This window comes from Pseudorasbora parva, chromosome 6, assembly GCF_024679245.1.
Source record: "Pseudorasbora parva isolate DD20220531a chromosome 6, ASM2467924v1, whole genome shotgun sequence".
Classification (NCBI taxonomy): domain Eukaryota; kingdom Metazoa; phylum Chordata; class Actinopteri; order Cypriniformes; family Gobionidae; genus Pseudorasbora; species Pseudorasbora parva.
The window spans coordinates 44,939,233-44,951,395 of NC_090177.1; the positions used below are offsets into that span (position 1 = coordinate 44,939,233).

The 12,163-nt window shown below is 41.7% G+C and overlaps 1 protein-coding gene across 1 annotated transcript in view; it reads right to left on the minus strand.

Annotated features, from left to right (window-relative positions):
* The window catches only part of si:ch73-181d5.4 (death-inducer obliterator 1), a 30,917-nt gene extending 22,100 nt beyond the window's left edge, over positions 1-8,817 (minus strand). Inside the window, exons 1-5 of the mRNA XM_067446987.1 lie at positions 8,653-8,817; positions 6,098-6,569; positions 5,854-6,064; positions 4,024-4,159; positions 1,550-1,786 (exon numbers count right to left, since the gene is read on the minus strand). Coding sequence (XP_067303088.1) covers positions 1,550-1,786; positions 4,024-4,159; positions 5,854-6,064; positions 6,098-6,569 — 1,056 coding nt within the window. The 5' untranslated portion in view covers positions 8,653-8,817. The remainder of the gene's footprint in view (positions 1-1,549; positions 1,787-4,023; positions 4,160-5,853; positions 6,065-6,097; positions 6,570-8,652) is intronic.
* Between the last annotated feature and the right edge of the window lie 3,346 nt (positions 8,818-12,163).

Below are 12,163 nucleotides of genomic sequence, written 5' to 3' on the forward strand. Positions count from 1 at the left end.
TGACCAATCTAGGACCATTGTGTTTTTCAGAGGGATGGGCTTCGTATAAGCAGGAAGCAAACGAGCCGTTCAAAGCACAGATAGCAGTGTGGAATAAAGGAAGAATAGAAGAAAAATACAGCGTTAAAAAAAAAGTATTAAGACATGTTATACTGCGCCCCATAAACACAACCAAGCCTAGAAAAAAACACGGAACCACCCCTTTAAACATTTTTGGTCAAACTGAATAATGTCAGAGAGATGAATGATTAAATAATTCCCAGTCCCTAGTCCAGCACTTCTCCAGGTCCAGACTCAATCCGGACCCGCCTCCATTCGTATTTCAACAGCAGTAATTGTGTGTAAGGGACTAAAAGTCGGGATTTCCTACTTTGATAAACACATGTCAAAATTATTTGTTTAGCGTTTTGTCTTTTTGGAGATGGTCCGAAATTAAGGCGAAGGTGAGATATTTAAAGTTTTCCTCCGTGATTCAATTGCCATTCCACCCAGCGAGTGTACACTTTTGATGTAATTGTCCGCGAGGTGACCCTTCACCACAGTAAGCGTTTGAATGAGTGTGGAGGATGTCATTGTCCAGGGAAAAAAAGTTGATGAAGAAAATAAGAGTTTTTAAAGATGCCTGGACAGAGAGGTGTGTTCATTGTGCCCCAATCCAGCACGAAGCCATTCTGTCTGATTCGTAACGAGTTGAAGTTGTGAAGAGTGGAAATGTTAAACGGCATCATGAAACAAAACACGTCATATTGAACAGCAATATCCACAACATACAGAATACTTGTTTTTCATGTATTTCGAATGCAAAAGGCACCTTATTTTTTTCATAAAATGAATGTTGATTTGTTATACATGTTTATTAAAAACAAGTTTTGTCCTGTCGCAATGCAAAAAATGCTTCTCTTACTTAGTATTTTTGTCTTGTTTCTAGTCAAAATATCTAAAAAGTCTTACATTAAGAAACATTTACTAGACAAGCAAAAGTAATTGTCTTGTTTTGGGGAAATAACTCAAAATGAAGAGAGTTTTTGCTTAAAATAAGGTAAATAATCTGCCAATGGGGTAAAAAAATAATCTTGTTTTCTGTTTGAATTAAGATTATTTTTTCTCACCCCATTGGCAGATTATTTATCTTATTTTAAGCAAAAACTCTCTTCATTTTGAGTTATTTTTTCCCAAAACAAACCAAGTACTTTTGCTTGTCTAGTAAATACTTCTTGTTTTAAGAATTTGTAGATGTTTGGACTAGAAACAAGATGAAAATACTGAGAAAGAAAAGCATTTTTTGCAGTGCATAGATGAAAATTCAGATTTGGACCTTTGAACGTATAGTTTGAGAAACCCTGCCCTAGTCTCTTCATATATTGGTTAATGTACTGATCACAGAAGCTCTTAAAGACTGTTCATGATTACAGAAAGCCAAATGAATACATACAGAACTGCGGTCATCTAAATGTAGAGTTAGAGCATTAGAGAACAAGAAAACACTCATTCCTACGCATTATGATTTGCACCGGAGAGACGGCTCTGTTACGGAGGAAATAATGATTACCTTGAGAGGCGGTTCAGCCGGTGGAGCAGCGGGTTTGGGCTCAGTCTTGGGCTCAGACAGAGACTTCATGGCCAGCGCTGCATGCCGCACAATACACTGATGACCGCAGTACACCGACTCTGGCAGAGCCTCATTACTGCAGCCTGGACCAATGCATTTAGGAGAAGCAGCCTCCTCCTCCACCTTCACCTTCACCTCCTCTTTCTCCACCTCCTCCAGCGGCTGCTCGGTCTCCAGCTGAGACACAACACATCAATTATATAAAGTCCTTTTGCACCAACTGGCACTTTGGACAGCTACAGGGCTTTGGTTTGCATTCCCCCGTGGACAGACAGATCAACAAAGGTGGTGCTAAAAATAAGGAGTGGTGTTGAAGATGTTGGCAAAAGAAAATGTCACAGGGATCCTTCTCTGATTTCTCTACTTAGTAGAACCGGTTTCAGAAAATCTTTCGCCTTTCTACTGCATAGACAGCCAAGTTTATTAAAAGCCCATCTTGTCAGCAATTAATTATTTCTTTAAAGGGTTAGTTCACCCAAAAATGAAATGTCATTAACTCCTCCCCCTAATGTCGTTCCACACCCGTAAGACCTCCGTTCATCTTCACACACAGTTTAAAGCAGCACTTGGCTACTTTTGCTCTCGGGGTCCCCCTACAGTTTGGAAAAAATAATCTCCTCCACTACTGTCGTAAGCTCTGTCATCCTACACCAGGGGATGCCATCGCGCGTGCATTTGTTGACATGACAGCCCTGATAGCCCTGAACTAGTGATGCGCGGGTCGTCTCATAACCCGCGGACCCCCTATGTCTATTTAATGGCAGATGCTTCAGCATGTCATATGAATATAATTTCATGGGTTTTATTTTTTTCAAACGCCAAATAATCTCGATGGTCACGTTTACAAGCCAGCGTCATTATAGTAGTCTATTGGTTACCGTTTTCCAGAATCTATATGATACTTCAGTTCAATGTTTGAGTGGTCGGTAATCACCGTAACAAGCAGGACAGCATCGGTCAGGCACGCCTCGTTCAGCTCACGCCTGCGAGCAAACGCTGGCCCAATGTTTATCCTCGTCCTGCCTTTAATCACATCATTTTTCCGTTTCCTCTTATTGCTTTCCTCCAACAAAACCTTTTCTTTCTTATTTGTCTCTGCTGCTTCGGACATGACTATATTATCCGACGAACAAAGTTGGGCTCGCACGTCCGAATGTAAGGAAGTGTGTGTGTTGGTGGAAGTGACGTATATGCCGTAAAGCAGTCGAATTTTGTAGTTCTTTTTGTTCTCGGGTTACTACCCGAAACCCGAAGTTTAAAAGTACGATTAAAAACGATACAGACCCCATCAGGCTATGGCAGACGTGTCATTCAACCTATTGTAAGTCGATTTATCATCACAAGAGTCTTAAAAAATATATTATGAAGGTTAAAAAGTTACCTAGTGCTGCTTTAAGATTTTTATATTTATATTTATATATACTATTTTATATTTTATATTTAGTCCGAGAGTGTATGCAAGTGTATGCACACTATGCTGTCACACTATGAAATAAAGATTCAAGCGGTTATGAATCAGCGTATTGATTCATGATTCGGATCGCCAATGTCACAAGATTTCATCAGTTTCACAAGCGATCCGAATCATGAATCAATACACTGATTGATTCATAGCCGTTTGAATCTTTATTTGAGGATTGAGAACAAACCCAGAAGAGAAGCCAATGCTGAATAAAGTCGTAGTTTTTGTTATTTTTGGACCCAAATGTATTTTGGATGCTTCAAGAGACTCTAATTAACCCACTGATGTCTCATATGGACTACTGTGATGATGTTTTTATTCCCTTTCTGGACATGGACAGTATAGTGTGCATACACTTGCATACGCTCTCGGACTAAATATAAAATATCTTAAACGGTGTGTGAAGATGAACGGAGGTCTTACGGGTGTGGAGCGAAATTAGGGAGAGGAGTTAATGACATTTCGTTTTTGAGGGAACTAACCCTTTAAGGCATAACCTGTGTTATGAGGATACTTGCCAAGACAGGCACCTCGGTTCCACATGAGAGCATCGGGATTCGAACCGTAAGTGGTGTATCACGGTTTTTGGTTCGGTTTGAATATCGTTAGGTCTCCAATTGAATATTTTCTAGTGACTGATCACATCTACATTTTTTAGTTGGCCAAATTGAATTTCTGTGAATTAAATTTCATCAATTCGCAGACATTAAATTTGGCCAACTGAAAAATGTAGATGTGATCAGTCATTAGAAAATGTTCAATTGTTGCCTCAATCTTTTTTTTTACAGTGAAGGACATGAGGTTGAGTGAATTAAAAATGTTCAAAGCCTGTGTGGGACAGTGAGACCTCAGCGGGACAGATGGAGACTGAAGAGCACACACTGCTCATTCCCCATTATCCCTAATCCACGACTGAACAACAGGAAATGAAAACCGCTTCAGAAAAGCTTACCGCATGGCATGAGCTGATTTGGTCCTGGCGTTTGGAGCAGGAGGGACAGACAAACTCTCCTCCGTTCCTCGGCAGATCGGCCTCTGAGCTGGAGACGCAGGTCATGTGACGGCACGACACACAGCAGATCATCAGCCTGACATCACAAAGCAATACAAGCAATTCAGATCTTCAAAACTACAGGTCAAAATAAAGTGTTGTTTGAGGAAAAGAACAAAAACTGAATTGAACTCAGAGTCGGGATGCAATCGATCGACCGATATGAAACGCTCATATTTCTTCTTTGCTGAAACACAGAGTTGTGTTGGACACGATAGGCTCAAGGCTAGATTATTGTAATGCTCTACTGGGTGGTTGCCCTGCTCGCTTAAACAAACTCCAGCTGGTCCAAAACGCAGCAGCTCGAGTTCTTACTAGAACCAGGAAGTATGATCATATTAGTCCAGTTCTGTCAACACTGCACTGGCTCCCTATTAAACATCGCATACATTTTAAAATCTTGCTTATTACTTACAAAGCACTAAAAAGTTTAGCTCCAGTACTTAAGCGAGCTTTTAACACATTATACTCCATCACGTCTATTGCGGTCTCTAAACTCTGGCCAGTTGATAATACCTAGAATATCTAAATCAACTGCAGGCGGTCGATCCTTTTCCTATTAAGCACCTAAACTCTGGAACAGCCTTCCTAGCATTGTTCGGGAAGCAGACACACTCTGTCAGTTTAAATCAAGACTAAAAACACATCTCTTTACTATGGCATACACAGAACATTTGTAACTTTCATTATTCAAATCAATTGCCGGAACCGGGAACACTTCCCATAACACCTGATGTACTCGTTCATCATAAGAAGAGTGGCATCCACACTAATGTTAGTCTCTCTGTTTATCCCGAGGTTTACTGCAGTCGGCCGGTTTCGGATCAGATGGTCTATTAGATCAGATCAGAATATCTATTGATCTAATATGACTTATTACCTGTAAGGTTGCCAGAATAATAATCCTCCACTGTGTGTTAATAGGCCAGAGGAGAACTGGCCCCCCGACTGAGTCTGGTTTCTCCAAGGTTTATTTTTCTCCATCATGCCCTGATGGAGTTTCGGTTCCTTTGGTCGCCTTTGGCTTGGCTTGCTCAGTTGGGGACACTAACATTATGATCCAAGTTATTCAACTAATTATACAAATAAAATAAATTAATTAGGTCTTATTTAATTCTATAAACTATAATACTGATCTGCCCACATTGTCGCTCTATGATAAATTAAAATAAGCTGATAACATCACTGTTTTCTCCAGTACGACTGTACAGCCAAATCTAATTCTGCTGCAATATTGTCCTGTGAAGCTGCTTTGAAACAATCGGCACTGTAAAAACGCAACATAAATATAAGTAATAAAGTTGATACAGTTAATTTGGTTATTAATTTTATTTGTATATTTAGTTGAATAACTCAGATCATAATGTTAGTGTCCCCAACTGAGCAAGCCAAGCCAAAGGCGACCAAAGGAACCGAAACTCCATCGGGGCATGATGGAGAAAAATAAACCTTGGAGAAACCAGACTCAGTCGGGGGGCCAGTTCTCCTCTGGCCTATTAACACACCGTGGAGGATTATTATTCTGGCAACATTACAGGTCAGAAATCATATTAGATCAGAATATTCAAAATTTCGGCGTATCACGCAAGAGACGGGTTTATTTACGGCGCGTCGATTACACTAGAGTATGAATATTTGAAGGATCAGAGTCGTCACGCCAGATTCAGAGGAGACCGTAACAGATGTCCCGCATTGGCCCAGAGTGCCAGTCTGAAGTGAACAGATGCTCACCTGTCGCTGTGTGTCTGCTGACATGAGGAACACACCGCCTCCTGCCCCATCCTCTCCCTGCTTTCTTCTGACTCCTCCACCTGATGCTGATCCTCACAGCCACTCGGGGCAGGGACAGACAGCACACCTGAGTCAGTGGAAGAGCACACCTGTCCTCCTCCAGACACGCTTACATCTTCCTCCACCATGTGGATGGCCGTCCCCACACCCATCTCTCCAGCACCACCCATCTCTCCAGCTCCTGTCTCTCCAGCACCTGTCCCATCAGCACCCGTCTCTTCAGCACCTGTCCCATCAGCTCCTGTCTCTTCAGCACCTGTCCCATCAGCACCCGTCTCTTCAGCACCTGTCCCATCAGCACCTCCATGCTTGAGCTCCTGCAGCCGGCGTGCCACGGCCCGTTTGCGGATCTCCTGGAGATTGAGCTCATCGCTGTCTCCCTCGTCTGACCTCAGCCCGTCCGCAGCAGCCCAGGCTTCCTCTATGGGTGTGGGCGTTTGTGCTCGCCCCCCGCGGCCTCTTTTAGAGGCTAGAGCGCTCTCATCGGCCTCAGCCGGCCGTTTTCCGCGCCCCCCGCGCCCTCTGCCGCGCCCCCTGCCTCGCCCCCTGCGCCGCGGGACGGGGGGGCTGATGTCCACTGGCCCCACGGCCTCTATGAACTCCCGCTTGGCGATGGTGCTCCGCCGGAAACCCCAGGTCTTGGCCGCTTCCTCCATCTAACACACGGGACAAAAGCAAACACAAAATAAAACATTCACTTCATGCTAACCACAAAGGACCCTTTTCAAAGACCGGGATGACACGTTTTAACCTCTTAAAATCTGGGACCATGTTTAGGATTTCCACCTGGATTTGGCCTACCCAAATTTAAAAGCTTCCCATACACAAATACAGTGGTCTAAGTTCGAAATGTCTGTACCATTTTACGGGAACATTTTTTTAAGTTACATAAAACACTGCTAAGTGATAAACATGCAAGTATATGTTCAATGATGTCTACAACACTGTATGTGTGTATGGGAGGCTTTTCAATTTGGGTCGGCCAAATCCAGGCGGAAATGACAGCAGAGTAATTTAGTGTAAATTACTTTGACTAAAACAAATGCCAAAGTGATGCATATCTCCAGAAAGTAGACTCTAAGCTTTCAAATGGTGCCACATATGAGGTCAGAGCTCCTCCACAGACATTTAAAACTGAAAGTGTATTCTTGATGATTTCATCCCAGACCCTGTACAAGATCCGCAGAGTTTAAGTGGTTAACGGTCCTAAATATAGTAAGTCCTGCGCGTTTAAAAAAAAAAAATTAAATGTATGTAGACTACACACAGTTTGTATTATATTACTTTTTGCAAAAATTACAAAACAACAACGAGGGTGTTTCTAATACAGCGTCTATAGGAGTGATGGTAAAATGAACATCTTTGTCTTTCTCACTGCTGTTATCAATATCACTCTATTCTTTCCCTCTTTTTGAAAGTTGTGGAATCACTATTGTGGCGCTTTCTTTTGCTCTTTGAGAAAATGGGGACACAAAAAATATATTTAATATGTTCTCTCATTCACCGCTATAAAAGTGAACCCAACTATGACAACTTCTGCTCGGAGAAACTCGTAAATGTGAAAAGGGTCAACTACACAAGACCAGCAACTGCGTAATCTGAGCTCCAAATGATTGGTTGTTGAGCCGACAGACTGTACGTTCAGCAACACACTTTAGAGACCTGTTTATGCAGATCATTGAGCTCTCATTGGTCAGAGATCACCCGTTTATATTCCTCACAACACCTGTAGCTTGCGTTACACGTACACAAATTTGTGTGACCCTGGAGCACAAATCCAGTCCTGCGTCTCACGGGTATATCTGTGGCAATAGCCAACAATACATTGACCGAGCCAAAAAAGGATATTAAGATCATGTTCCATGAAGATATTTTGTACATGTCCTGCTATAAATATATCAGAAATGTATTATTAGTAGTAATATGCATTTCTAAGGACTTCATTTGGACAACTTTAAAGGAGATTTTCTCAATATTTAGATTGTTTTGCACCCTCAGTTTTCAGATGTCGAATAGTTGGTAGCTCAGCCAAATATTGTCCAAACCACACAACATCAATGGAAAGCCTTTTATTTAAGCTAAAATAAAGTGACCCTTTTGACTGGTTTTGTGGTCCAGGGTAATTTTTTTACAGGGTATTTTCCTGTTCTGTCTGGATTGAATACTGATGAAGACCTCATGACAGCTATGATCCTTTACCTTTGCAGATTTGTCTCATTACAGCTCTCTCAGCTTTATTTAGACCTGCACTATCACACACAGACGAGCTGAAGACTCATGCTAACTCTGTACTTCATGCCATTGCGGTTTATAAACGATATAATGAAGAAAATATCTCATGCTGAACATCAACACGGGACTATCGTGCCACAGACACACGCATTTCACATTAATCCAGTAAAACATACATGAACTGCAGTCCAACTCAGAAATGACCGGATCAAACCCTTTTCATTTAGACAGTTAAACCCTCGCCTATTCGCTTAGCCACACTACGAACTGAGCTCTAGTGGAGCTGATGGATGAGCTCTAGTGTGTGTGTGTGTGTGTGTGTGTGTGTGTGTGTGTGTGTGTGTGTGTGTGTGTGTGTGTGTGTGTGTGTGTGTGTGTGTGTGTGTGTGTGTGTGTGTGTGTGTGTGTGTGTGTGTGTGTGTGTGTGTGTGTGTGTGTGTGCGCGTTAAAGCTTCATCTCTCCGGTCGCTGATCTGTGAACAGCAATGGGAATATAATCACACTCACGCTTCACCGCAGGCTCACTCCGCGCTGACTGCGTTTACATGCACACTTTGATTTTATGTAAGCAAACTTATTAATGATTAGCAATGTATACTGCACTCAAACAAACAAACACGCAGTGTTCTTCCATTTTGTCCGTGAGAGGGGCGTGACGCACTGAATGAGGCGGAGAGAGACGCCATGCGACGCGACGCGACGCCCGCAGCGAACAGCGCCACTGGCGGCCTGGAGGACAAACCGCGCCTGCGTTGATCTCAGATGATAAACCCAACGAACGGTAACGCGCATGTTCGAGCATAGGCGGCAGCCTGGACCACAAAACCTGAATAAATGAGCTTTCCACTGACCTGTGTGGTTTGTTAGGATAGGACAATATTGAAAATCTGGAATCTGAGGGAGCAAAAAAAATATACATATTGAGAAAATCTCCTTTAAAGTTGTCCAACTGAAGTCCTTAGCAATGCATATTATTACTACTAATACATTTCTGATATAATTACGGTATTAAATGTACAAAATATCCTCATTAAACATGAACTTTACATAATATCCTAATGATTTTTGCCATAAAATAAAAAGGCAGGACTAGATTTGTGCTACAGGGTCACATATAAGCCTAGATTGGGTAAACCCAGCCTGATCTGCCGGTGATTTGATTTCGCAGCTCAGTTTGGAGACCTGTACATTCATTTCTACTGCTGTTACACTTTTGAGGGAACCAATCACAGACTGGCTTATCCACCTAGTGCGCTATTGGCGGGTTTAACTCGATGACAGATAGAGATAGAGAAGCGATGGGTTGATCACGCCTCTTGTTGTTTGATTGGTTGAAGGACTATCCAATTGCATACAGAGTCATTTGAACTATGCCTGTTGATCATGCCTCTTGTGCAGTAGAAAACACAGAGCAGCTAGACGCCCCAGACCAATGTTCAATCTTAAAGGAACACTCCAACGTTTTTAGAAATAGGCCTTATTCAACTTCTTTCCTACATTTAGATATGTGGGCAAATGCATTTTTGTCTCAGTGCATGCATTGTTTTAGTTTGGCAGGGTCGCCCTTAGCATAATGAATGGAATCCTATGTTGCCAGATAGCATTCCCCCCCCCCCCCTCCCCTCCCCCCAGGTGTGTCAGCACAGGTGTGTGTGAGTGCTCTGCTCCTTCTCTAAGTGACTGCTATTTTTATTTGGCAGGCTGGGAACTTTGTGTAATGCACTGCAATAAACAGAGGACCCTTGTTTCAAAGCATACAGTTTACAATGCATTTCATGCTCCAATACAGCCTAGATTATTTCAAGGCTATAATTATTGTTACCCATTAAAGAAAATAACTTGTTTTGCATGGAACACACAGCTTTTAGTTCAGCACACACACACACACACACACACACACACACACACACACACACACACACACACACACACACACACACACACACACACACACACACACACACAGTCCCTAAACCTACCCATCACAGTAAACATTCTGCATTTTTACATTTTCAAAAAAAAACATAGAGGCTTGTCACAAACAATGTTTTTTCCCCAAAAATCCTCAATTGTGTGTTATTACCAATAAAAGCAGGAAGAACGATAGATCTCAAGCCGTAACTGACGAAAATAACCAGCAATGTTACCCTTCCGGTCAAAATTGGGCTGAAACATCAATAACAGCTTTAAGTTGTCAATGTTGACAAATGGCCATGACATAGGGATAATAAAGGGTTTTAAAGCACCTCCGCGGCGGTTTCTTTATGCCTCCACATTATGCATTAGTCCTTTAACGCTCAGCTAGCCGTTGATTATCTCTCATGTCGGATCAGTGTATTAGGTATTAAAGTGACATCAGCCTAATAAACCTCAACAAAAAAAAATACAGAGAAAATTGACTTCCTGACTTTATAAAAACAAGGGACAGATTTTCCCTTTTTTTTTGAGGCTTGAATTGAAGAACCGCGTGAGCTGATGAAATTAGGGGAAAAGGCTACCTATTTATTTGAAGTAAATGTGTATTGAACACATTTACTTCAAATAAATAGGTAGCTTTTGTATGACATACATTTTGTATGATCCATTTTATTTAGTTCGAATGAATGAATATTGACTAATAAATGATGGTGTTTACCAAATCATTTTGTAACTCATTCTAGGGTGAAGCTGCTAACAGCTTAAGATGTCAGACCTATGTGTGTGGTTAACAGACGCGCCATCCTCAATAAACCCGTCTCTTGCGTTTTACAAAGAAATCTTGAATATTCTGATCTAATACAGTATTGTTCAAAATAATAGCAGTACAATGTGACTAACCAGAATAATCAAGGTTTTTAGTATATTTTTGATTGCTACGTGGCAAACAAGTTACCAGTAGGTTCAGTAGATTGTCAGAAAACAAATGAGACCCAGCATTCATGATATGCACGCTCTTAAGGCTGTGCAATTAGGCAATTAGTTGAAAGGGGTGTGTTCAAAAAAATAGCAGTGTCTACCTTTGACTGTACAAACTCAAAACTATTTTGTACAAACATTTTTTTTTTCTGGGATTTAGCAATCCTGTGAATCACTAAACTAATATTTAGTTGTATGACCACAGTTTTTTAAAACTGCTTGGCATCTGTGTGGCATGGAGTCAACCAACTTGTGGCACCTCTCAGCTGTTATTCCACTCCATGATTCTTTATCAACATTCCACAATTCATTCACATTTCTTGGTTTTGCTTCAGAAACAGCATTTTTGATATCACCCCACAAGTTCTCAATTGGATTAAGGTCTGGAGATTGGGCTGGCCACTCCATAACATTAATTTTGTTGGTTTGGAACCAAGACTTTGCCCGTTTACTAGTGTGTTTTGGGTCATTGTCTTGTTGAAACAACCGTTTCAAGGGCATGTCCTCTTCAGCATAGGGCAACATGACCTCTTCAAGTATTTTAACATATGCAAACTGATCCATGATCCCTGGTATGCGATAAATAGGCCCAACACCATAGTAGGAGAAACATGCCCATATCATGATGCTTGCACCTCCATGCTTCACTGTCTTCACTGTGTACTGTGGCTTGAATTCAGAGTTTGGGGGTCGTCTCACAAACTGCCTGTGGCCCTTGGACCCAAAAAGAACAATTTTACTCTCATCAGTCCACAAAATGTTCCTCCATTTCTCTTTAGGCCAGTTGATGTGTTCTTTGGCCAATTGTAACCTCTTCTGCACATGCCTTTTTTTTAACAGAGGGACTTTGCGGGGGATTCTTGAAAATAGATTAGCTTCACACAGACGTCTTCTAAGTGCCACAGTACTTACAGGTAACTCCAGACTGTCTTTGATCATCCTGGAGGTGATCATTGGCTGAGCCTTTGCCATTCTGGTTATTCTTCTATCCATTTTGATGGTTGTCTTCCGTTTTCTTCCACGTCTCTCTGGTTTTGCTCTCCATTTTAAGGCATTGGAGATCATTTTAGCTGAACAGCCTATCATTTTTTGCACCTCTTTATAGGTTTTCCCCTCTCTAATC